The sequence below is a fragment of the Xenopus laevis genome, chromosome 5L (genome assembly GCF_017654675.1).
Source record: "Xenopus laevis strain J_2021 chromosome 5L, Xenopus_laevis_v10.1, whole genome shotgun sequence".
Classification (NCBI taxonomy): Eukaryota; Metazoa; Chordata; class Amphibia; order Anura; family Pipidae; genus Xenopus; species Xenopus laevis.
In genome coordinates this window covers 103,467,466-103,495,221 of record NC_054379.1, presented here as the reverse complement: position 1 = coordinate 103,495,221, position 27,756 = coordinate 103,467,466, and the positions used below count along the sequence as shown (strand labels likewise).

General features: G+C 37.2%; 1 protein-coding gene across 3 annotated transcripts in view; it reads left to right on the top strand.

The window, feature by feature from the left end:
- Positions 1-27,756, top strand: part of arhgef10.L (Rho guanine nucleotide exchange factor 10 L homeolog) — an 86,479-nt gene that overhangs the window by 44,426 nt on the left and 14,297 nt on the right. For 2 of the 3 annotated variants that reach the window (XM_018263534.2, XM_018263532.2), the window contains exons 6-23: positions 63-142; positions 924-980; positions 1,669-1,838; positions 5,179-5,295; positions 5,791-5,905; positions 6,890-7,002; positions 9,691-9,768; positions 11,735-11,914; positions 14,179-14,295; positions 14,987-15,079; positions 16,375-16,545; positions 17,364-17,509; positions 19,663-19,838; positions 20,910-21,025; positions 23,650-23,777; positions 23,903-24,003; positions 25,686-25,807; positions 27,473-27,559. In XM_018263534.2, the coding sequence (XP_018119023.1) occupies positions 63-142; positions 924-980; positions 1,669-1,838; positions 5,179-5,295; positions 5,791-5,905; positions 6,890-7,002; positions 9,691-9,768; positions 11,735-11,914; positions 14,179-14,295; positions 14,987-15,079; positions 16,375-16,545; positions 17,364-17,509; positions 19,663-19,838; positions 20,910-21,025; positions 23,650-23,777; positions 23,903-24,003; positions 25,686-25,807; positions 27,473-27,559 (2,167 nt within the window). The remainder of the gene's footprint in view (positions 1-62; positions 143-923; positions 981-1,668; positions 1,839-5,178; positions 5,296-5,790; positions 5,906-6,889; positions 7,003-9,690; positions 9,769-11,734; positions 11,915-14,178; positions 14,296-14,986; positions 15,080-16,374; positions 16,546-17,363; positions 17,510-19,662; positions 19,839-20,909; positions 21,026-23,649; positions 23,778-23,902; positions 24,004-25,685; positions 25,808-27,472; positions 27,560-27,756) is intronic. The other variant, XM_018263533.2, reaches the window with a different exon arrangement.

The window sequence follows — 27,756 nt, the reverse complement described above, 5'->3', positions numbered from 1 at the left end:
AATAAGCCCATTCTTTTATCTAATTGGCTTGATTTAATTTTTATAAATGTGTTCTATTATAGTGAAGATTTCCAGTCGACCAAAGAGGATGATGTGTTGGCAAAGTGGGTTGCAGATCCAGCAAATACAGAATGGATGGAACGTAAGTATTTCATAAGATGTGGCTAGAAATTAGACGCTCATGTGTTTAGTTTATGTCCCCATAAAGACAGAGTTGCTAGATTTGCAGATATAGTATACTGTATTCATAAAAATATTTGTATTGGTACTTCATATTTACGAGCTGGGACTGCCATACTGCATGATTGGTCAAGATAATTTGACAAGAGGCTAACGTGCAGTATTATTGTAATGTATGGGAAAAAATATTAAGATTTGATTGCAAGAGGCAAAATGCTCTTGTGGTTCATTTTTGTTATTTCTAAGTGTGAATAGTGACTTTAAAAGTGTCCAGCGAAAAGGTTTTCATTCATCCAGGTCATTGTGTTCAGTGTACAGTATAAGGGTATGTATATGTAAAGGTATTAAATTATAAATTAAATGTGTCAATGAACATAATTCCATATTGTATTATCTACTTTTATTAGGTAAATATTGCCCATATAGTATTATAGGTTGATTGGCATGTTTATTATTGAATAGCTATGTGCATGGATTCCTATGTATGGGTTATAAGTAGTATCTCGGGTCAGATTTGGGTTATGTGTTGTACATTTCCCAGGGCCCCTACATTGGCATCTCTTGGAATTTACTATTTTACACATATATAATAGTAACTATGATTTTTTTATCTTGTTTCTTTCCCATAAAAGCACAAACACAATAGTTTTGCTTGTTTTTAAAAGATTATTCTGGGGTTATTATTCTTAGTAAGTGTCAGTTACCATGGGCAGTCATCATTGAAACACTTTACATTCTTTCAGATCCTGACGAAGTCATTTATGATGATGTACCAAGGGAGAATTCAGACTCGGCAACAGGTATTGCATTTGCGTTAATTGAAAACTCGGAAACTGAGTATCATAAAAAGTCTTAAAGATTCAAAACATTTTCACAATTTTTACTTCTTTGGTAACAGCATGATGTGCTAATGGCCACCTTTGGCTTTGCTTATACTTAATAACAGTTACAGTATTTAGAATTAACAATTGGAGATCAGAGCTGTTATTTGCAAAAGTAGGATGCACATTAAACCAAGGAAGATATTAAAGGAGAAGGAAAGGTTAAATCACTGGATCGAATCTAGATGCTTCCCTCCTACCCTGGTGTTCCTCAATGAAAAGTTCAATGGACTGAGGTACTATTCTAGGGAGCCCTGCTGCAATATTTTTTTCTTTGGCCCCAGTAAAATTATGAAGGATGGTACATTTTTCAAAGAACAGAAGAGCCAGCCCTGGGTTTGAATTAAGCATTTTTTATCTCCAACAAACTCTCCTTATAAATTGTCACCCCCAGTAAATTTACCTTTCCTTATTTTTTAATGTATATTTTTATCTATTTTTAGCTTTTGTGAGCTTTATACCCTTACACCATGTGGTGCTTAAAGGTACTACTGGTTAGGGATGCTCTGAAAGTAATTCAGGGAAGATATGAATCTAGAAACAGAAACTTCATTATTGAAAGTTGAAAGTCATTTTAATATGCCATAACCTGTTAACTTATTTGAAGATCCTGAAGAAATGATTTATGATGATGTGGAAAATGGTGAAGATGGTGGAAACAGCTCACTGGACTATGGCTGGAGCTCCAGTGAATTTGAAAGCTATGAAGAACACAGTGACTCTGAGTCAAAACATGGAGTACCAAACTCATTTTTGAGAGGAAACAACAAAAGGCATGTAAGTGTCCTTGTGAAATTCCATTTACATTATTCTGTCACACGGACATGATTTGTCTGGCAAACCACAATTCAACACTATTTTAAGTCTTTGTTTATATAAGTACCAACTTAATTATAGAATGCTTATTAATCAGTGTGGCAGACTGAAAGAAGTTTTACAAATTTGAACCGTTGGCTTAATTGACATTTTTTTTATTGTTTCTGCCCAATCTTACATAGTTTCCAGTGCTAGATGATATTAAAACCCATACATTCACATTACAAATTACAGTTCACAGGAAGGCATGGTGGGCATTTCTATGCTGGGATAATATGAATACTTTCTGTAGCACAGGGTTCCTTCCTTTCCCCCCTATGCCCTGAGGTTCATTTGCAGCTCCACCCAAGTGTGAGTCCACTTTAGGTTGCTACTAATTTTTAGTGTTTCAGCCTGTCCACTGGCTTGCATTTGCTATGCTTAAGTGACCTTAGCAAAATCTGGAAACTCACCTAGAATGTACTACTCATCTGCTGCCGTAATCTTGTCTGCCCATCTACCTTTGAAGTTACCTACCCACCCTCTCACCCAGGTGTAGGGTGAAGCTTTCAGGTTGTTTTGGGCTCGCTAATTGGTTTTTAGGCAGCAACCTTATGCCAGTCGATACAGTTGGTGGCGACAACTTTACAGATGGAATTTTCTGTATTCGTAACTATTAGTAGGTAATTCATCCACAAGGTTTACTCAATCTCAGAAATAATCATGATAATATAGAATGAAGACCTGACTTTTTAAGCATCACACTGTTAATGTGTTCGGAAAAAGGTTTATATACTATACTAAATGTATAATAGAAGGTTAATATTAATACCTTTTCTTTTTTTTCTTCAAGTACAAGGAAACTCCATTGGCATTCAATTTATGTTTTTCCTCTTCTTCCTTTTTCTTCTCTCGCTTGGAATTTGGAAAGATTTGACATGCCACCCTTATTTGTGAGGGGTTTTTGTCATACTCCTCTTAAGTTACTTCACTTTTTGTAGAGCTTTTAAAATCACTATAAAGCATGGTGACTGTTGTCACCTCTTTTGCAAGTAATATCAAAAATGTATTGGATCAAAAAAGTAGAGAATATCAAACTATTTTTTGCTGACTCGGATGTGGCTTTTCGCTTAAGATTAAGTAATATGCTTTGGTTTCATCCTCAAAGCTCCCTGCGCATACAAGGAGAATAATAAAGGTTTAGGGAGGCTTATCCTTCTCAAAAAGAGACCAATTGCTGTGTGTTTATATACATCTTGCTTGACAGTAGTGAGGTACTACAGTATTCTACTGCTGAAGAATATACTGTAGTTGCAAAACAACTGTAGTATATTTTTTTGTCCTTTGTTTAGAAACTGAAAAGAAAAATTAACGGTCCGCTTTAATTGACAGTTAAGATGATACTTGGAGATTTTCTCTATCACTGTTGAATACAATTCAGCTGCCTATATGGGCTTACATAGCTCTTATAAAACCACAATATCACACACCTTCGTGCCACCATATACTTCTCACCCGGGATCGATGCAGAACATGATGTTTTCTTCTGAACCTCCTGTTTTGCTTTGGCTCTGCAGAGTAACATAGGTATTTCAGAATGAGATCTCTCATCTTGGCATGTTCAATGTTTAGTTATGCTTAACAAAAGATTTTACAATCTGATATAATCTGGCAAAGGACATTGAATAAGATACAAGTAATTTATACAATGGAGCAATTATCTGCACAGGTGCAAGGCAATATGGACAAATTTGTTGAAATATGGGCACCATGGATAAGCTATATAGGTACCGAAAGACTTGTTTTGCAGTAATTGTATCTCTGGGCGAGAAATGGTGGGGGACTCCATTCTTTGTGTCTTACTCTAAATTCTTGCTTTTCTTTACTATCCTTTCATTCTCCATTTACTTTAATTTACTTTTTAGCTTTCAGATGATAATTTGCTTAATTACATGATGGTTGTAGTATTACTGTACTAATTTGATGTAATTATGTAAAACAATCGAATGCAATGTATGATTTCTTTTATTCTATATTTTTTGTTTCTGAAAATAAAAAAACTTTTGAGAAAAAAAAAGAATTTACGTTTCAAAGGAAAGTAATTCATTATAGAAAAGTTAAGGCTTCAAAACAGAAATGCGTGTGGTACTCCCAAATGCCAGTGACAGAGGAGAGGTTGATGTACTTAACTTAAAACACATTTTATTTTTGCTAGATTGCTTATTGTGAAATACATCATTGTTTACTATACAGTATGTTATTCTTACACACAAAAGTGACAGTTCTGGCTATTACAAAATATGCTTTGCTGCAAACATTTTGCTTAAGGCTAAACTCTCATTAATACATTCTATTATATGTAAGACAAGGGGACCATGATCCACTGGCATAGCCAGGGCTTTCAGATGTACTGAAACACAGAAATATATCTTATTTGGGTCACCACAGCAGACACTGTGCATGATTATTGTTCATCTTCATTAGAGTTCATCTTCATATTTTCATGTAGGTCATACTGAACGGAGTTAAGAGTTACAGAATTAATTATGTGACTGGCTTAATTTAAAACACTTTAAATCATAGCTTTGTTACATTTTACCCAGCAAAAAAGTATTAATTTCCTGTATGTTTTTAATAATCAGTGACCTCAGCGTTGTATGCCTAATCTGGATCTGGTGCTATAAACTAGGCCCAGTTAAAGGGGTTGTTCACCTTTGAGATAACTTTTAGTATGATATAGAGAGTGATATTCTGAGATAATTTGCAATTTGTTTTCATTTTTTATTATTGAAGGTTTTTGAGTTATTTAGCTTTTTATTGAGTAGCTCTTCAATTTGCATTTTAAAGCAATCTGGTAACTAGGGCCCAAATTACCATAGCAACCATACATTGATTTGAATAAGAGACTGGAATATGAATAGGAGAGAGTCTGACTAGAAGGATCAAGACTAAAAAGTAGCAATCACAATATATTTGTAGCCTTACAGAGCATTTGTTTTTTTAGAAGTGGTCAGCGACGCCCATTTGAAAGCTGCAAAGAATCAGAAGAAAAAGACAAATAACTATAAAACTATTAAAAATAAATAATGAAAAGTTGCTTAGAATTGGTCATTCTATAACATACTAAAAGTTACTTTAAAGGTGAACCACCCCTTTAAAGGTTTTCAAAGCCACTACAAAGACCTTGATGATTTTACATGTCATGTAGGGTAATGACTTTAAATGAAAAAATAGAGTGAACCATTTTGTTTTTCTTATTTTTAGGTGCAAACATTAGGCTTTTTCTGCTGTTACTGTGTCTTATAAAGAATCTTTCCTTTAGCTTTCTCAGGATCTAACACGTTTAAAGCAGCATTATGAGAAGAAGATGAAAGATCTGGTGGCAAATAGAGTGGGAGCTGTAGAGATCCAACATTTTAAGCACAAGCATGAACTCAAGGTGATGTAGTAGAAGTTTTGTCATGAATAACTATTAAAAAAATGTCCCAGATATCAAGGCAATTCAGGGAGATCTTAAAGGGGAATTTACCATTAAATTACATTTTAGTACACTGGTGGGTATATTGTAAGGGTGGGTCTTATCTTTTGGATTTTTTTTAATGTTTTTGTTCAGGCACTTTACTAATTATTTATCTGCCTCACTGGTAAACTGCTAACAGTTTACTATGCTAATTGTGGTTGGGTGGGTTTTCCAAATACATACAGGTTAAATGGCTCCTGATTAAACTAACTATGTGTAAATGTCATAGTGCCTTTATATTATAAGCTCCAGTAGGGCAGTGACTGATGTGAATGATGTATAATCTCCAAATCAACCAATAATAGCAAATAAAAGCAACAATCTGATAGGTTGATGGCCAATTTAACACCTATATTCCCCTATGAGTTGTTTTATATTGTACATAAAATCTCATTTTATGCTTTTTTTTTTTAGATGCAAAAGATTGTGAAGGCTGCTAAAGAGGGAACAAAAGATGGACTGGAAAAAACCAAGGCTGCTGTGAAGAAAGGCCGATCCTACATAAAAACCAAATCATTTGTCTTGCATGGTAATCTTTTGAGAAACATAATTTTATATATGAATGTGCTTTTGTGTGGTAGGCATTGTTATAGATGATTCTAGTAACATGCACAGATTTCTTTGCTTACGTATCTGGGATCAGTAAACTTTTGGTGTGTGTTTACCATAACAAAACTTGGTTATATATGTCATCTCTGCCCCAGACTATGTTCTTGGGTACTGAATCTGACACCTGCACCCAAACAAATTGGTATTTCAGTGTGCTTTGGTTAAATGTGACAGTAGTGCTGTTTCTTTGTCCACCACAAGAGTGCAGCAGAATCTTAATTGTGGCCTTACTGGAAATTCCCTTACATTTCAGGCATAGGGGTAAGGTCCTGAGGCCTCTGCAGATAGAGAAAGGTTGAGAGATGGGATGGGTCTCTTTAGCCTGTTATGGAATCACCCTGAAAGGTTTTGAAGTTCTGTGCCTTCTGCAGTGACTTTGTGGATAAAGGCCCAGGAAAGCAGTTGGAACTCCTAGGGCAGAATTCATTTATTTCCTGGTATTTTCTTTTATATGTGGTTAGCAGCCTCTATGCCTATAAAAACACTGGAATCAATGACTAGAAAACATGCATCAGAGATAAGTAAAATCTCTGTCTGCACAGGAAACATACAGCAATCACTTTTATTCCTTGCTTTATAATAGATATGTCATCCAGTGCTGTATCAGTAAATCCCAATACATGTTGTAATGCTGTATATATCTGTAGCCCTAGCGTTTAGTACAAAGACTGACTGGCATGTGTGTCCGTGTTACTAGCAGGCCTACGCATGCTGTTTCTGGCTAAAAAAACAGGCTATGTCACAATTGCACCCTTGTACCATATTCTTTCTCAACAGTAATCCGTATTGTCTGGCAATGTATGCGGCATTAGCAGTCAAAGTTCCTCCTACATGTTTTCCAATCTGCACTTCATCTGTGTTTTATATACGGTAGTTCATGTTTCCATTTGTCTGTAATGCTTAGATCGCAAATCGACCAGTCTTGAGGATGACGAGTTGAATTTATTTATTGATGTGGACTGCATGCACATAGAGGCAATCATGTCTCCAATGCCGGAAGGACTATCACAGCAGCAGGTATTGATTGTGTCTAGGGGTTATTGTTACGTAAACCTGCATTTACTTTTCTACAATGTCTAATACTATGTTACATTCATATTTAGTACACGATCAGATGTGCAAATGTTTTTTAATGGCATCTCTTTTATTGGCACTTGAGTGTAGGATATTGTGTGAAAAATTCAAATGGGAAATGCGACACACCAACATTTTTTTATGTTGCTCTCTAGTTCACAGCTTAGCTCCATAGTTCAGTATCTGTATGTACATGTTTGTTTTGTTTGCATTAGGTAATTTATGAATCCCAATTAGGCTATCCCTACTCAAATTGCATCATTTGGTGTTTTCTGGTTTCTGAACCAATGAAATCAGTTTAGGTTGCCCTCGTGTGGCTGCAAATGGTATATCTGTTTACAAATTTATTAAGCCCTCTAAAGAATAAAAAGCTAGTTGGGGCAGGGTTACACAGCTACAATGAGCCAGAACCATACTTACCAAATGAACAAGTTTGAAGCAGTGAAGAATCTATCCCAAATATCTTTACCAATGTACTAGCAAGGAATAAGATCATCAATAAGTGTTTTGGATTTTTACATAGCCTTTTTTTAACAAGTCCTTATATCTTCATAAAAGTAATGTATTTAAATCATATGAAAGCTACTGCTATAGTGTAACTTGTGAATTGTGAAGCAATGCATCAAATCCATAATGGATGAATACTGTATCCTCTACAAAAGATTTGTGCAAATATTTCATGAGAATAGGCGGAAAAGCTGTGGACAAGGAGATAAGAATTGAATTTCTGAGCTGATAGCTGCCTGATGCTGTGCTGGCTGTTTTTGAAAGCATCCAAGATGGCTGCCTACAAACGATATTACATTGACAAAAAAAAAATAGTTTTACAGATGCACAGTGTAACATAGTATTAAAATCGACACCATCCGAATCATAATGGTATCCCTTTAAAATACATAAAGGAAAGGATACCCCCTGCCCTGTAGATCTTAGTCTTTTCATATTGCTGACAGGTATATGATTCTGGTATGGGCTTTACAGGACAAAATCTCCTTACTTCCTCCAAAACAGGAGAGTTAAAGGAGGTAATGTTATTTGGAATTTAAAATCCTGCATAGTGACCATTCTTCAGTGGTCCTAATAATCTCAGGGGAAAGTCAGGACTCCTCCATATATCCCTGTTTGACCTGAGCTGTTTCTGAGACCCACCAGCAGTATCAATTTATTATGTACACTCAGGGCAGACACATGAAATGTAATGTTAACTGGATAATGCAGTTCTCACTGCCAAAAGTAACAATTTTAATTCAGAGTTCTACATTTTAGCAAGAGTTTCTCATCGTACTCCTGCTTATTTAACTTCTTATGGCTGCCTGGGGGCTGCCTTTCTTGTTTTTAGAAAAACATATTTTGTGAAGAGCTGAATGTGGTCAGGCTGATTAAAGTCCAAGTTGGTGGGAGGTGATGGCAACATTTTTCATACTGCAGAAATGTCAAGATTTAGACACTTATCCCATTGTTTATTATGAAAAACTGTCCTCAACCGTATTGTCTCATATTATAAGTTTGTACAAGATGGTGGGTAAGAATGTATTCATCCAGTTAAATAGTTTCAGGGGTGGTTCACATTTGAGTTAACTTTTTGTATGTTATAGCATGGCTACTTCTAAGCAACTTTTCAGTTGGTCTTCATTATGTTTAATGTTCAACAAAAACCAATATCAAATTGTCTCAGAATATCACTCTCTACATCATACTAAAAGTTAACTCAGTGGTGAACAACCCCTTTAATGATATGGTGAAATGAACAGTATGTATCAAATGAAAAATAGAAAGGAAGTTGTTTGGGACAGGGACTCCTTTCTCTGTGTTTGTTTTGCCTGCCTCACCTACAGTATGTCCTTATACAGAATGTTAATAAAGGCACTTGTCTGCAGCTTCATTCCTTTGCTCAGACGTCAGGCTTGTTTGATATCCTTATAATTTACATTAAGGGGGTTACATTTCCCTTATGTCCTTAAAGGGGTGGTTCACCTTTGAGATAACTTTTAGTATGATGCAGAGAGGGATATTCTGAGACAATTTGCAATTCGTTTTCATTTTTTATTATTTGCGGTTTTTGAGTTAATCAGCTTTCTATTCAGCAGCTTTTCAATTTGCACTTTAAGCAATCTGGTTGCTATTGCCCAAATATACCCTAGCAACCATGCATTGATTTGAATAAGAGACTGAAATATGAGTAGGAGAGGGCCTGAATAGAAAGATGAGTAATACAAAGTAGCAATAACAATACATTTGTAGCTTTATAGAGCATTTGTTTTTAGATGGGGTCAGCGACGCACATTTGGAAGCTGCAAAGAGTCAGAAGAAGAGAAATAATTATAAAACTATCAGAAATAAATAATTAAAACCAATGGAAATGTTGCTTAGAATTAGCCATTCTATAGCATACTAAAAGCTATGTCAAAGGTGAACCATTCCTTTAACTCGTCATTTGGGGTGGCTGACATTTCATATATGGATTGTGAAGGAGCCCCAGATTGTGCTAACAGGCCAACTATTAGCAGTGGTCTGTGTGCTGAACCAGAATCTTGTATTGTAAGATAAATAAGTGAAAAATTACCACTGACAAACTATTTTTCATTCATTTTTGTATTTTGTTAAAGTATAGACTTTTTGTGTTGGTGACAGGTTGTGAGACGGTACATTCTAGGATCAATCGTGGAAAGTGAGAAGAACTATGTTGACTCGTTAAAAAGAATTCTTGAGGTAGGATTTAGTCAAAGATCACTTCACGATGTCTTCAAAATGAACAAACTACATGTTATGTATAATGATCATGTAATTCTATGCTAAAGAAACGTGTCCCACTATGTAATGAAAGGTTTGTCCTGGTGCAGTAACCCTTAGCAACAATATGAATGGATTTTACATAGGTGACCAGTAAATGCAACCCCACAATTTGTTGCTGTGGGTTATTGCACCTGTGCACACTCTGGGTCTTTTGTTATGTATCCCTCCGTTGTATTTAGGAACAGTGATAATAGCAAGGTTTTGTATCACTGCTGCCCAGCCTATGACCCTTTAGTTATTGTTGAATTAATAGTTGTTTTCCAGCAACCTTATTGCCAAAAAAGATTGTCTTATTCTTGGGATGTTGTGATTAGACGTCGCTGGCTTTGAATATACTGCCTTAATGTTGGGTTTGACAGACCGTCATTCAAATAGACTGGCCTAAAAAAAGTCACTCTAAAAAACTGAGTAGCTGTTTTGGGTTAAGATCAAGCAATTCTAGTTGAGCATATTAGAGAGTGAATGGCATTCCTCAAGCAGTCTTGGCAGATTTTGTGGGTGCTTAGACTGAGCCAATTCACTACCCCTCCAGAATATACAGATGTGGCTCATTCTTCTGATTCCTCTTCTCAACACTCTTTGTAGTGTATAGACCACAAACCATCATGCATTCAAGAATCATAGGCTCAGCCTTTTCAGCCACAATGGGGGTAGGTAACCTGGCCCTGGGGATATAGCTGGATTATAGTGTGAGCACAGCTGTTAAGTGCTGAAGAATATCACTGGTTTGAACACAGTAAAAGACTTAACCCTCTTCCCAAAATCTTATTCTTAAATGTGCTACAATTAATTACGGACAGCAATTTTGCTGCTAAATTTAAAGCTATTTACTGTATGCTTGCACTGGTACAGCACTTATATACAGTAGCCGTTACTGCTGTATGGACAGCAAACAATCTTGGGTAGATTGGCTGGTTAACTAGCCAGTTGACTGGTACTGGTAGCATCCTGGACAGATTTTATTATGCCACTTTCTGTTGCCTTGCCTTGCTGGGATATATAGCTTCGGGTACCATGAGTTTCCAGTTGCTGGCAGACATCCATGAACAGTTGTAAGCGGCTAAGTCAGTACTTAAATGTCACTTATTTAGTTGCTTGAATGATACTAGAGTTATAGCTAGAGATTAAATCAAAGGTCTTCAATGACAAAACTTTTGCCTTTTTTTCCCTGAGAAATCTGATCTTTGGCATGTACACATATCTTCTGTAGTGTTGACCACAACTTGTGTATTATTTTATTCTACAATCAAGCGATAGTGGTTTCAGGCAGATGCAATTTAAAAGGAAAAAAAAACTTTCTTTTTGACTTTAAGGGAATCTAAAAGCTAGAAAATATAATCTGTGTGTTTTCTGCATCATATGGGCCCATTTTGCACTATAAGCTATACAATTCTGTACCTTTTGCAGGAAGGAAGCACTGAAATTTAGCTTGTCAGGTAAATTAATGACCCTGTGAGCCTAAGGAGTTTTGGGACTCCTTGTGGTTTATTTTTAATCTCTGGAATCAAATTCAGTACAGGTCAATATTTTTAGCAGACCCTTCGGTGTATATGCACTGTTAATAAATAAGTCCAACTGAATGAGCTTATAGGAGAAGGAAGGGGCAGCATTTGGGTATTTTGCAGATCATGAAACCTGGTGGACAAATTTGCCCTGTGCCATACAGTAGTTCTAATTCTTCATTTCTGAATAGTGTGGCTGCAAATCCTGCAGCATACCTGCTTGTTTAGCATTCCTTTCATCGCTGACCATTTAGTTTAACTTAACAACATATGTAATACGTTGAAGGGAGCGATACTTAATTTGCATAATCATGTAATTTGTTCAGTCCTGAAAAGAGAAAATTGCAACCGCTAATGGATTTTTTTCTTCATTAATACAGCAATATGAGAAGCCATTGTGGGACACAGAGCCAAGGTTATTAAGTGAAAGAAAGCTGAAAATAGTCTTCTATCGCATAAAGGAAATTCTCCAGTGTCACTCACTGTTCCAGATTGCTCTTGCAAGCCGAGTGGCAGAATGGGATACTGCAGAAATGATTGGAGATGTGTTTGTAGCCTCTGTAAGTCATACATTATAAAAGAGAACATTAATCCTGTTGATGGCATTAAATGTACAACAGGAAAATACTGTGTTGCTTTTACTAATCATTTTAATTCTGTAATGTTTTTCTTTGTACGTTCATCTACTGTCATAAATGGGCTTTCTACAATAGACATTAAACCTTATTATGTACCAAATCCTTTTATAACAACAAATTTCTTCAGTGTTCATTATCTGTGATCTTCTTATTTGTATAGTCTAAAGGCAAATGTTCACCTTTTGTCATTTTAGTTTAGAAGGCAGTATAATGTGAAGAATTGCTTGCTGAGGGCCAAGAATTCTTCCCTATTTTATAGCAGCCGAGGGCCAACAACTGGTCACACTACAGATTTATTAGTAGTAAATCTGTCACAATCGTTTGTGGCATCATTACGGAAACAGGTCTAGACACAGAGAAAATAACATTTTAGGAAATAGATATACTTCTTTTATGTAATTGTACATGTGACCTTAAAGAAAAAATGTTTTCAATAAAGTTTGTTAGACAAAAATGTAATGTATAAAGGCTGGAGTGACGGGATGTCTAATATAATAGCCAGAACACTACTACTTGGCTTCCACTGATTGGTAACCAGGCAGTAACCAATCAGTGATTTGAGGGGGCTACTTGGGTCATAACTGTTGCTTTTGAGCTGAATGCTGAGGATCAAATGCAAACTCACTGAGTATTTATGTCCCATGTGGCCCCCCTTAAAGTCACTGACTAACTCAGAGTTAGAGAGCTGAAAAGCAGGAAGTAGTGTTCTGGCTATTATGATAGACATCCAGTCACTCCAGCCTTTATACATTACATTTTTGGCTAACTAACTATATTAGAATTTTTTTTATATTGCACAACCTATCTATTTACCCAGTTTTTTTATTTTTATACTGAACTGTTCATTTAAAATTAATTTTGACTTTTATATATGGTAAATCTAGCACATTAGAAGCACAGGATCCTTTCTGTTAAGTGTGTATTCTTGCCTGTGTGCTTCTCATGTCACCTAAATGTATTTTAATGACAGACATACCAGTTGTTTGGCTTATAAATTTAAAACCAATTCTAACTCTCTTAACAGCAAGTGTGCCTGGGTACCATGGCAGTAGTTTGATGGACACTGTTAATAGGCAGTGCTCAGTCAGTAGAATAATGACTTTCCTGGACCTGGAGGTTTTATGTACGGTACTAATTTGCAGTTGTTGTCTTTTTGTTTTTCGACCCAGTGGGCATTTTCGGATGACTGCCAATAATCAAACCATTTCAGAGCCTCAAGTTGTTTTCCATTTTTATGAGTTCATTGTATTTCAGACCTGCACAGGACGGTATCCTCTATTTTCTACAGAGAAGGTTCAAGTGGAATGCCATATGCACATTGATTTTTTTTCCTTGCAGATTTACAGTTATGCCCATAAATATTTGTACAGAACACGTTTTTTTCTAATTTTGGTTCTGTACATTACTACAATGAATTTAAATGAAACAATTCAGATGCAGTTGGACCGCAGACTTTCAGCTTTAATTATATATATTATATATGTTTGTTTGTTTTTGCTCCTGACGAAGATCCCTGTGGGGGATCGAAACGTTGAGGCTTCACAATAAAATTTTTTTTGTTTTTTCACTAAAACCCTGTGAGTGCCGCAATCCTTGTTCACTATATATAGATAGATATAGTAATAATCAAAAAGAAAACCGCACCAAACAGGTCTTTATATGAAATAAACAAAAAGCTTTTATTTGATCAACGTTTCGGCTCAACAGCTGGTGCTGTTTCATATAAAGACCTGTTTGGTGCGGTTTTCTTTTTGATTATTACTATTGTTGTCTTTAACCAGCACACAGGCACTTTCTTTTCGTTTGTCCGTGCGCACCATGTCTAAGCTTATATCTATCTATCTATCTATCTATCTATCTATCTATATATATATATATATATATATATATATATATATATATATATATATATATATATATATATATATCTCTCTATAGAGAGATCTCTAGCTCTCTCTCTCTCCTTGGTTATTCTCTCTCTCTCTCTCTCTCTCTCTCTCTCTCTCTCTGTTTGCTTGATCATATCATAGCACCCATCATTCAGCCTGTGCCGGCTAGGGCATGGTGGGAGTTGCAGTCCTAGTCAGCCAGTGGTCTGCTGAACACAGTTTAGTTGTATTTTATACAATTCTGCTCATTTTGCTTTAACAAGATAATCTCACATTTTTTGTTTCTTTTTCTTTAAGTTTTCAAAATCCATGGTCCTGGATGCATACAGTGAGTATGTGAATAACTTCAGCACGGCCGTCGGAGTTCTCAGGAAAGCCTGTGCCACAAAACCAGCTTTTTTGGAGTTTTTAAAAGTAATCCTATTTATTTTTGTACTGAAATCCTTGAAATAGAAACTGTTAAGATTGCTTTGGCTATGTTAGTCTGCTGCTGTTGTTATGGTGAGATCATATATTGCAGTAGTTTATTAATAAGTCTAAGGGCTGGATTCATATTAAATTATTATAGACAAACCTTTGCTGTTAGGAGTTTATTTTACATTGTGACATTCAGTGTATTCATTGTCTTTAAGTTTGGTTGACAGATCGCTAATGGTGATGTCCGAGTGGCCATTGTGACCATATCTGTCATAACACAGATTATTATCGGTCAAGATGCCCCTCTTTATCTGTTACCATTTCCCATGGATTACTGAAGCACACATAGAGGTGGCAGGGAACCGTCAAAGATGCCAACGTTAATATTTTTGAGTGGAGGACAGAATATAAATAAATGATAATAATTATAATACTCTACTTATTTAGCGGGACACTGCTTTACAAAAATGTCTTGCCCTTTACAGCGGTGATTGTAGGCTAGCCTTTCTATCACATTCAGTCAGTTTCATCAGTTAACCTGCCTGTATGTGCACTGTGAAAGAGAACAGGAATATCCAGCGGAAACCTAAACAGACATAGGAAGAAAATACAAACTTCTTGCGAATATTGCCCTGGTCAGTATTGATGAAATAAGTATATACCTGACCTGATCTTCTTTTCCCTACAGCAGTGCCAAGAATCTAGTCCTGACAGAATAACTCTCTATGGTCTGATGATGAAACCTATTCAGCGCTTCCCACAGTTTATACTTCTGCTTCAGGTGATAAGCTACTCTCTATATCGATTTCTGACCTAGGAGTGAATACTGATTATTGCGTGCATGCAGCAAACTATATGAAACAATATGTGACCTAGGAGTAAAGTATGGGATTATACACACATTATGGGGGGTTTAGGAGCTCAGCGCCGATTCTGGGGCTGCTGCCGCCTGAGGCAGCAGCCCAGATGTCGCCCCCTCCTCTCCCGCTCCGCACTTAAAAATTAGCGTCGGAGCGGGTTTCAGGGGGCAGTATCGCTAGTGCATTGAGCGCTAGAGCGCTCTTTGCACTAGCGGAGCCGAATTTTTGCCGCCCCTTGTAAATGCCCGCTCGCTGCCGCCTGAGGCAAGGGTTTCACCTTGCCTCATGGCAGAAGCGGCCCTGTAGGAGCTCATATATATAAGCCCATAATAAATCATACCTTATTTCTATATAAATAGTTGTGTTCAATACTGTTTCTCATTCTGACAGTAAGTAAAGACACACCTTGGTCTTAATCAATCATGCAACCACTGGTTCCACAAATAATTAGATTGCTTTCAAGTTTACAGTTTCAACAGCTATCTGGTTGATAGGGTCCAACTAAGAAAAAAAAAGACCAGTTGCAAATTTGCTAAGAACAGGACATACTATGACATACTAAGGTAACTTAAGGCCAATGACACTTTGCTTTTCGTCGTCTGCAATTTGTCATGGAAATAAAACGCCAGAAAATATGTTTCCATAGTCTCTGTTGAAACACTCAAGTCGTGTAATCGCACTGCCATTGTAGGCAATTGTTACTAGCTGAACACTAGCAACCGCGTACCCAGCGTTACATACATACCAGTACAGCCATATTTCCTCTAGCCCCCTTAGACAATACATTTTATAATTATTCATTAAATGGGTTTTTCACCTTTAAATTAACTTTAAGTCTGATGTAGAGAGTGATATTCTGAGACAATTTGCAATTAGTTTTCATTTATTATTAATTGTGGTTTTTGACTTATTTAGCTTTTTAGTCAGCAGTTTTCCGGTTTGTAATTTCAGCTATCTGGTTGCTATGATCTAAAAATCCGAGCAACCATGCATTCATTTGAATAAGAGACTGGAATAGGAGAGGGCTGAATAGAAAGATGAGTAATAAAACATTGCAAAACTGTAAAATAAATAAATAATTAAGACCAATTGAAAAGTTGCTTAGAACTGGCCATTTCATAACATACTATAAGTTAACTTGAAGGTGAACCACCCCTTTAAATACATATGGATGTGTTTTTCATGTTACACAATTCTTAAATCACTTACTGTGCAGGACATGCTAAAAAATACAAACAAGGGGCATCCAGACCGGCTTCCTCTGCAGATGGCTCTTACAGAACTGGAAACCTTAGCGGATAAACTGAACGAAAGGAAACGAGATGCAGATCAGCGCTGTGAAATTAAGCAGATTGCAAAGGCAATGAATGAAAGATATCTGAATAAGGTTGGTCTTAAAGTTTTTCGAACAAGTTGCCTCGTGAATGTGAGTTACATAGCTGAGGTTGAAGAAAGCCACATATCAATCAATTGTTACCCTTCGTTAAAGTATTTGCAATATAGGTAACCATGAATCCAGAGGAAGGCAAAAACACACTCCAAAGCGGTGTCTGTTTTTTCTCAAATGGGAGAAAAAAACGCTTAGAATGACGGTATCACTGTATGGTCCAGTCCACCCTGCATTCTGCGTAAAGCTCAGTAACCTAAATTTGTTTGCTCTTCATAAAGGACATCTTACCCCTTTTTGGATTGGCTTTATTATTATAATGCTTTATTTATATAAGGCTAACATATTCTGCAGCATTTAACACATGATATACTGTATATAATTCACAGCACACACACAGATCATTTTTAGGAAAAGCCAATTATCCTGCCTGAATGTTTTTAGAATTCTGCAGGATTCTACAAATGGCATCTCTTCAAAATGTTAAAATATGGAGATTAAATATTTATGCAAGCAGCATTTTTTTTTAGTTTTTCATGAAAAATATTACATTAAACCTAATATTAATTAAAAATTACGTTTAGACAACAATTAGAGTAAGGTGTAGTAAAGTGAGCCAAATTGTCTAGGGCCTGAAATTGAATATGTGTGGTTTTAAGAGGGTACACCCAAACCTGCAACCAAAATTATTACCAGCCTTTGCAGCCAGTGTCCTTGCCCCCCTAGCCACGCCCCTACCCTATTATTTACTCTGTGTAACTTAATGTGGATTTCTGCGTTTGGAAGGTTAAAAAAAACATATATGTTTTAATGTGCAGCTCCTAAGTAATGGAAGCAGATACCTCATTCGATCAGATGATATGGTAGAAACAGTTTTCAATGAAAGGGGGGAGATTGTAAAAACAAAGCAACGCCGACTCTTCATGTTAAATGACGTACTGATGTGTGCCACAGCAAATGCTAGGTAAGTATGCTGTCTTTAATGTTGATATTAAGGAAATGGATATGAATCTTGCTGACCTATATCTGTTAGCTGTCTGGGGATGTTGGTAGTTTAATTTTAAAGGGGTTATTCACCTTTAAATTATATTTTAGTATGATGTAGAGCAGGGCTGTCCAACTGGCGGGCTGCATGCGGCCCGCGACCCCCCTTCATGTGGCCCTCCACATCAAAGTCTGCCTGCTGTGTCTGTTTACCATATGTAAGCTTTAAAAGGTATCAAATCTGTACCTGGCTGTGCCAGCAGGAAGCTTCACACTTTACAGTAATAGAAAGAATGTCTTGAGTTCAGTGCAACTGTGCAAGGCTGAGAGCAGCGAGAGCCACACCAAGCAGGCCTCCAGCTCTCTGCCTCTCTCTGTCATCCAACACATCAGTGACGTCATTGACGCGTGTACGCACGTCGCGGTGCACCGCACAGAAGGAGCTATTACTTGCCGGCAAGAGGGAGAAGGTAAAGGAGATGGATTCCACCCAACTGGGTGACCATGATTACTGAAACAAATTATTAAATTAAACGCTTGAAAAAAGTGCGCCCCCCAATGATGGCGCTCTAGACAGCCGTCTACGCTGCCTACCCCTGGTTCCGGCCCTGATCCATGCAGTGAGCACCAACCATTTGGTTTTTTGGTGTGCTATAAATGTGGACATGGTCTTGCAGTAACATGGGTGTGGTTTAAAGTGGGAGTGGTCTAAAACAGGGAGTGGCTAACACTGGCTTCCGTTATCGGCCCTCCACCATGTAGATTGGAAAAATTCTGGCCCTCGGTACCATAGAAGTTGGACAACACTGATGTAGAGAATAAAATTCTGAGACAATTTGCAATTGGTTTCCATTTTTCATTATTTATGGTTTTTAAGTTAATTAGATTTTTATTCAGCAGCTTTTTAAGCAATCTGGTTGCTAGGGTCCAAATTACCTTAGCAATGGTGCATTGATATGAATAAGAGACTGGAATTTGAATAGGTGAGGCCTGAATAGAAAGGTGAGTAATAAAAATTAGTAATAACAATACACTTATAGCCTTACAGAGCATTTGCTTTTTAAAAGGGGTCAGCCATGCCCATTTGAAAGCTGCAAAGAGTCAAAAGAAAAAGGTGAGTAACCATAAAACTATAAAAAATAAATAAAGAAAACCAATTGAAACGTTGCCAATTGAGCCGTTCTACAACATACTAAAAGTTAACGTAACACATTTACTATGGGTCGAATATCGAGGGATATTCGGCCATCGAAGTTAAATCCTTCGACTTCGAATATCGAAGTCGAAGGATTTACCGCAATTAGTTAGTTCGAACGATCGAAGGAAAAATTGTTAGATCGAACGATTAAATCCTTCGAATCGAACGATTTTTCTTCGATCAGAAATTGCTAGGAAAGCCTATGGGGACCTTCCCCATAGGCTAACATTGGTGCTCAGTAGGTTTTAGGTGGTCGAAGTTTTTTTTAAAGAGACAGTACTTCGACTATCGAATGGCTGAATAGTCGAACGATTTTTAGTTTGAATCGTTCGATTCGAAGTCGTGGTCAAAGTAGCCAAAAAAACACTTCGAAATTCGAAGTATTTTTCATTCTAATCCTTCACTTGAGCTAAGTTAATGTGCCCCCATAGTATTTTGAGTTTAGAATTCAGACTCAGGATGGGATTCATGATTTTATAATAAAAGTGTCCACAAGATGGCAGGGATTCAGTTTTTCTGTCTTGGTTGGAAACATCTCAGGGAAGCACTGATGTTATGTATTTTGGAACCAGATCAGTGTCATTTTGATACAATTTTAATATATTTTATATTTTTAGCTACACAGAATTGTCCCATGTATGAGGTCCCCATTATTAGGTGACCTTATTAGTGATCCTCTTACACCTAAAATTGCAAAAAGCAGCATGATATAACAAGAAAGACTATCAATAACAGCTGGAGATGAGATCATCTGGAGTAAATGGAATTTGCACAGTGGAAAGCATTTGTTTTAAATTTTATGACAAAATGGTATTCTGGAAAAGCTTGTCACGCGTCAAGTGCTTCTTGCTATAGGAAAGAATATAGAAGGTTCTAGGAGCTCATAGCACTGCCATTTTGCTCTTGGCATTACTACAATTCTACTTTTCTTTTAGGTCTTCTGTGGAAGGCAGTAGTGCAGTAACCACAAACCAAAAATACTTACTAAAATGGAGTGTACCACTAAGCCATGTTGAAGTGATAGAATACGGAGAAAGTGAGGACCAAGGAGACCAAACTCTGTATTCTTCTTTGCATGTTGCTGAAAAGGTGGTTGTTAGCAGCAAACCAAGTAAGTAAATACGAAGGATGACGTTGTGTTGACGTTCATTTTGATATCCGGGATTGCTGCTACTGGGGAGCTATAAATTACTAAGGATATTGTTCTACTGTTATTTTGTTAGCAGAGATTCTTTAGCTACCCTAAATTGAGGTATTTTTGTCTAATCATACCTTAAATGGCTTTTAAAGCATCTCTGTTAATAAAATTAAGGATAGAACAATTGACTTTGTGATTTCTAGTTCCTTAGTAGCTGCAATCCCTACAGATTTTTATATAAAATCATTTTGCTCCGCTCTAACTTCAAATGCAAAAATGCAGGAAAATGTGTATAAAGTGGTCACTGCCTATACACCTATTTTTTCCCCTATTTCGAACCATGCACTAACTAACATACAAGACTAAAAAAATCACATGGTCTGTAATCCAGAAAAGTGTGCAAGAACTAAAATAAAAAGCTACACAATGGAATTCTTGTATAATTCACATGGCCAGTGTATGAGAGAGCTTGCATGTTTCTCTTTAGCTATAAAGCTGCCAGGGCAGACACACTAGACTCTGAGGAAATCTTGGATTGTTAGAGGCATAAATCTTTCATATTTAATCATTTTAACCTTGTTACAGAGTGATAACTTTGGCACAACTAGGCTGTAACGTGAGCCGGTACACCTCATGTTGCATATAATCGTATGCATTTTATTTCCATTATTTTAGCACTGTCCCAAGTAGAGCAGTAGGTGTCTCTACCGGAGGATAGAGGCAGAACCTTCTTCCATGTGAGAAAAGGTGCTGTGATGAGATAGTGTATACATAACAGCTTTGGTTTTGATCTTCAGTTTCCCTAAGTCGGTTGGGACCGAGTCCATTTAGGTTAAAAGTGCAGTTTATTTAGCTGCCTTTGGTTGTGTCTATGCCTTCTATATAAATAGTGCAAATATTTTTGGTTACAGCAGGGACTCTTCAGAGCTTGCAGAGCATGTAAAGGAACATGTGGACTTTGACTGGCTGGGTGTGTTCAGTTCTCTTTCAATTTATTATTCGCAGATCACTAATGGACCAATGTTTATTTTTAAATACTTTCAGATAGACTGTACATGGGGCCAGGGCAGCTGTATAATGACTTGCAGAGCCTACTTCACGATTTGGATGTAGTCAACCAGATAGCTCAGCTTGTGGGACAGCTGAAGGGGAACTATCAGGTAACCATCTGTGACTGGCTATACTGTTTATATTTTAATTCCACTGCAAGAGATGAAAGGTTTGTCATTATGGAAATCTCTATGTTTGACTCTTCGGCCCAGTGTGTTTCAGCCAGATCACCTCCTGTGGATCCAGAGAGTGACCCCAAAATTCTAATTGGAACAGGCTTAAAAGTTCACGCCTGTTTCCCTTTTAAAGGACAAGGAAAGTCTAAAATGGGAAAAAGGCTAGAAATGCTGTATTTTGTATGCTAAACATAAGCAGGAACTTACTGCACCACAAAGACTAATCAAACAAATGATTTATGCTTTCAAAGTTGGCCACAGGGGGCTGTCATCTTGTAACTTTGTTTAACATCTTTGCCTGACCTTGACCCTGCACATGCTCAGTGTGGTCTGGGCTGCTTAGGGATCGTCATAAGCAAAGCTGCTTAAATTCTGCATTGCTGGTAAGTAAGGCGGGGGCTCCCCCTGCTGTTCATAAGTATGATTGTTTCCCTGCTCAGCAGTTAGGGACTATCTGACAATTCCCATCCACAGCAGTAAATGAAGGGAGAATTTCACTGCATACAGTCAGTCAGGTTTCTTATAAAAACGGTACACATTTTTTAATTGAAGTATATTGGAGATAGGTTTCTTTATCATTAAAGAAAGTAAAAATGGGATTTTATTTTTTTGCCTTTCCTTGTCCTTTAAGTAAAGGTCATCCTCTGGAGGCAATTGCAAACACTTTTCATCTGACTAAAATTAGCCAGGCTGACACTATTGGGCAAATTGGCTTTTGGGCCATGGCAACCAATCAGATGTTTGTTTTCGTTGCAACTCACTGAACAAAGGTAATCATTGATTGGTTTTTGCACAGGTAAATATTTGGCCAGTATTACTTAAAGGAGAATTCAACCCCGTTCCCCCCCCACCGCAGGTAGACTTCTCTCCCTCCTCTGCCCCCACCCCACTTCCCCTCATGGCTTCTTGCAGGGGCAATATAAAGAAAATTGGAGCTCTGCTGGAGGTAAAAATTAGCTTGGGCCAGCTTGCTTTGAGGCTGAGGTTGCTAAAGCAAAGTTAATACACTAGTTAGGCAGTTCTGAGCTTGCACACTGCTGCTTTTCCACGTAAGAATCACCTGAAAATGAGCTAATACATCAGATAAACCCTGATGATGTGAGCAAGACTTTAATTATGGCAAATATAAGGTGTTGGTGTCTTTTTAAATAGAGGGGCTTCTTTCAGCTCTACCCCCCAGCTTCTTTTGCTTTGGATTTCTCTGAAATGCTGTCCTTTGGATTGGGCCCTTCGGTCCTTCTCCTTCCCCCGCTGCAAAATGCCAACACCCAGGACTAAAGGGAGAGCATGCAAATTCCCATTCCGCTAGTGTATGCTGTTGCAAGGAGAGAAGGAAGAATAGAATGTGGCTTAAACATATGCAGCTTACCATCGTAGTTATCTTCAGTTGCCATGGAAACTTTATACTGAAGCATCAGTATCAGTCTGCGCCTTTAGAACTATGACATTTGGATCATTCTGATTTAGTAACTGTTCCTGAGAAAAGTATATGCACTATAAATGTGGTGTTCATGTTTTTCTGGTGACTGAGTAACCAACGCAATCAGAATCCTCTCAACATGTTTCAGCTGAAAAAGAAGTTCCATGACCATATAAAAGCATATGTGAATGCTCCAATAGGTAGCGTTTAATTGTGAAGAGACTTAGGGAGGATTCCCATCAGAGAAATTCAGGGATGGTGTGCAACCAGACAGTGAAAATTAATTAAAGAGTTGGCCAGGAATGGTTGAAGACAAAGCAAAGGGATTTGAAAGTCACGCAAAGCCATTTATAATTGGTTCTTTAGTGATGTTATCAGTTATAGTCGTTGTATAGCGATGTCATTTGTGCTACATGGCTCACTGAAACTCCTGTTGTAAAATATGAGGATATGATACCTCTGAGTTCCACTACCACCAAGACCTTGGGCCTCATTGTGAGAACTCCTTACATCATTACATTTTACTATAGGGGGCACATCATCTCTATATATTCAACCAAAAATAGGCCATTTAATTTTCAACATCAAGTTTCTGCTAGTCATATTAGTCCAGGTAATTCCACTTGTAGAGGGCAGCGCACAATCAGTCTAATAATCAGATCTATCGTTGAGTGTGTCGTGAATAGGAGCTGTGTTATGAACCAAAAAGGCTTATTTCCTGAATAGTACAGAGTGTGAAGATATATATGCACATTTTTACCCACATTCTTTTCCAGAATAGCAGCATTGCACCTGCTGCAAACTGTACAGCCATACACAGAAGCTGCAGAAGAATCAGATGGTAAATTGTTTACATTCAAGCTCAATGAACACCAGTAGTGCAAAGGGTAGCAATCATTTTCCAAGACCTTTTGTATAGCTGGATGTTACCTGTATCTTTTGTATAAAGCTGCTTGCCATTTAGGCTTGCTGGTCCTTCAAAGAAAAGTCCCAATACAAATACATGCAAGTACCTCTACTGTTTTTACAGCCTAACTGTAGAAAATGTTGGAACTAATCTATAAATTGTGCTATATACTTTCCGATTTAGTTTGCATATGGTTTAGATTTGAATATCAACCCTCTGTTTCCTGTGCAGAACCTCAACCATTCAGTTGCTCAAGACTGGTCTGTAGGGTTACAAAAGTTGATCTTGAGGAAAGAAAATGAAATCCGAGCCGCAGACCGCTGCAGAATTCAGCTCCAACTCCCCGGCAAGCAGGACAAGTTAGTGGTATTTTATTTCAGCCATGTGATTTCCTTGAAACGCTTATGAAGTTTAATTGTTTATAGTAAATATTTATTCATTGAACATCCATTTTCTTTTCCCATTTTCCCTGACTGTGTTTCAGGTCTGGGCGCTCCACCTACTTTACTGCAGTATTTAACACATTTTCTCCTGCTGCCAAACAGTCATGGCTCAATAACTTACAGATGGCTAAGCTTGCTCTTGGTAAGTCTCCAAACATGCAGTTTCAAAATCCAGATTTAATCTGGCAAAAATGTGGGATCGGGCCCGTAATACACATTTTAATGGGATTTAAGCATATTCAGAAGGAACGATTATTTATCATCTACCTGAAAGGCAGCTTTTAGGATCCATAAATAGAAATCATTGGCAGTTTTGTTTTTCAGGTTGTGATGATTACTGAACCAAGCTTTGAATTTACCATGATCCATACACTTTCTGGCCTTAAGTTTAGATGAATAATTAGTTTGGGAACACTAGGTATGTTTCCTTACAAGAACATTGCAGTCTGCTTACCTAAGATTTGTCAGTCAGGGATGTTGCATCAGCCACCTTTTGTAAAATGCAGTTGGTTAAAGGGGAACTATAACCCCCTTCTTGGTTTTTAACTTATTGCAGAGGATCTTTGTCCCCCTTTCCATCTGCATCCATTCCTCCTCCCTTAAATTTACTTCTCATCGGGTTCACCTAGCAGTGCAGTGGATTTTGCGGTGTACTGATTGGTGAGCAGGTGCATTCTCACTAAAGATTGATCTATGGTCCTCATCCTGAGCCATATTCCTGCTCAGTAATAAGCTCAGTCCAGGCTTGCTATGAAATTGACGTGACAAAATGTGTCCAAAAAAAGTGATCTGCATTCAACAAGTTGAAACTAGCTAATCTTTTGGGGCAGGTGAATGCCTTTTGTTGCAATCCACTAATTAAAAAAACAAGAGATGGGGGTTCTAGTTTTGCTTTAAGTAGGGATGCACAAAATCCACTATTTGGGATTCGGCGAAATCCTTTGTTAAAGATTTGGCCGAACTGAATCTTAATTTGAATATTCAAAATTATGAGCGGGAAAGGAAAAAGTGAAAAAAGATTTTTTTACTTCCTTGTTTTGTGACAAAAGTTGCAGGATTTCCCTTCCTGCTCCTAATTTACATATGCAAATTTGGATTCAGTTTGCCCAAGCACAAGTAATCGTCCAAACCGAATCCTGGATTCGGTGCATCCCTAACTTTAAACTCTGGCGCTACAGAACAGCTGTTTAGTGTACTATAATTGATAGGGACTGTGCTTTCACCCTTCTCCCTTTTATAGACTTTTATAATACTAGGGTTCATTTAGGACTGATACAAGTGCAAGTATTTCCGTATCAAGGGGTCAAAATTGCGCCCCAAGAGAGGGCGTAGCCACGCCCTCTCTTGGGGTGCAATTTTGACCCCTCTCTTGGGGTGCAATTTCGACCCCTTAATACGGAAATACTTGCACTTGTATCAGTCCTAAATGAACCCTAGTATTATAAAAGTCTATACAGTGCTACGCAATATGTTGGCTCTATATAAATACATGTTAATAATAAAAGGGAGAAGGGTGAAAGCACAGTCCCCATCCATTATAGTACACTAAACAGCTGTTCTGTAGCGCCAGAGCTTAAAGTGTTAAGTATAGGGCTTGGTCGTTTAAACTAGGTGATGTTGAATCAAGGAATCCTTGGAAGGAAAGCTAGTATCGATCCTAACATTTCTGTTTTCACCCACTGGGGTTTAAAGCACAAGAAGGACCATTTCTGATAGAATCCCAATTAGAAATATGTTTTACAGTTTTATATAAATGGGGAAGGGCAAATGGTGGCAGACACTGAAGCATGGCTCTTTACTTTTGCATTGATTATTCACCTACAGGAGAGGAGAACAATATAGGCTGGTTCTGTTTAGAAGATGAAGGCCATCAAGTTAAAAAGGAAAAGCATCCCTTGCTTGTTAAACATTTACCAGTTGTCATGTCAAAGCAGCAAGAATTTAAGGTAAAGTAAGCATGTTAGATTAGTAATGTTTCTAAACCAAATGCATCCCGTGGTATAGAAATTGTACAATCTAAGCATGTTTCTATTATATATGCAAGGGGCAATTTACCAAGATAAAGTGCAAAATTGCACAAGTGCAGCTCTCAATATTAACAATCTGCAATTAATTAAAATTGACGAAGAGATCTGATTGGTTGATTTTGGTGACAGACTGGAAAAAATAAAACATAATACGTGGCAAATGTTTGGACACTGTAGATCAGCAGTCAGCCTGCAAGCCTGCATTATAGTCAGTCTTGTTGGCTTTAGAAGAGTTTCCCCCACTCCTTGCAGAACAATTTAGTTCAGAGATATTATTAGGTCATCCTGCATAGACTGCAAATAATATATCAGTCTGGGGACCAAGGAGGCCAACATCTTAATCTTTCATTTCTTGGAGTCTTTTATTGTTGATTTTTAGCTGTGCTTGGATCATTGTCTTTTTGCTCCACTTTCCAGGATATGTTCATACCTTTTAGAATCTATTATTGTTTTGTATATGCTCACTATTTCTTGTGCCACTGGCCAAAATATAATAGACCAACCCCAATGGTAAACAGTTGGCTAAGGTATTATTTTCTTCCAACACTTATTTTATCCAAACATATCGCTGGTGATTGCAACTCGAGTGATGTTTTGCATACATTGTTTACTTTTGTGATGAGATCATGGTAAGGTTCCTACAACTCTTCCTATTACTCTTATGTACTGTAGGTCTTGTTTGTGGGTTATCAAGCTACACCTTCTTGCTGGCTCTTTGCAGTGATATTGGGATTTTATTTTACAAACCTGACCAGTCTTTGAGCAACTCTCTTTTTGTTGCCTTCTGGATTAAAGTAGTTGGAAACTGCATGAATTGTTTAGCTATATTTTTATAGCCTTCCTCTCTTTTGTAACAGTCATTTCTTTCAACTGCTTTGAGGAGATCATTGCTGGTCAGTATATGCACAACACTCTAAGAGGTTGCAACGGTCAGAGATTTATAAAACTTTGCACTGTCTAGTCAATTATGTACAGGTATGGAACCTGTTATCCAGAATGCTTAGAACCTGGGGCTTTCTGAATATCAGATTTTTCCTTAATTTGGATCTTGCTACCTTAGGTCTACTAGAAAATCATGTAAACATTAAATAACCTCAATAGGCTGGTTATATCTTAGCTTGAATCGAGTACAAGGTACGGTTTTATTATTACAGAGAAAAAGGAAATAATTTTTTTTAAAAAATGCATAGACATTGTGTTTGCTAGCTTTGCTTTTTGCATATATAGAACTGCATTTAACACACAATCTTGTTCTCAAGTAACCAAAGAGTTACGTGAGACCAAACAGGATGCCATTACTATTTAAAATACATTTGCTTTTTTCAAAATAAATCTTTTCCAATCAGACTTTCAGTGAAAACAGACTGCACATGCAACTATCTGGTCTTGTCAGTAAATGTGCAACATACCAGTAGTTATGTCACCAAGTCTATAGATGTCCGCATACATATTTTAATGCCAGACAACCGTTTGGGATTTATATATAGCCCATATCATATTGTTTTCATGTGATAATGTTTATTTATAGCCCTAGGCATTAAAGAGGCATTCTCTGATTCAAATTTGCATTGCCTTAATTTTCAGATTGAATGTGCTGTCTATAATCCAGAACCATATCTCAGTAGTGAAAATGATCCAGATACACTTTCCATGCATCATGGCTTTCTGTGGGTAAGTTAAATTTAATGTATTTTCATACATTTTAGTTCACTTCAAAAAACAGTCATTGTTGTGATTCTTTAGAATTTCCTCAACTAAAGTGTCCATTTATGTAGCATAGGCCCTCTCCAATTGAAATTTCAAACCAAATGCAATCTGTTTTGATAAGTTTCTTCATTAAGTTATGTAGTTTTCTGCTTATATTGTAC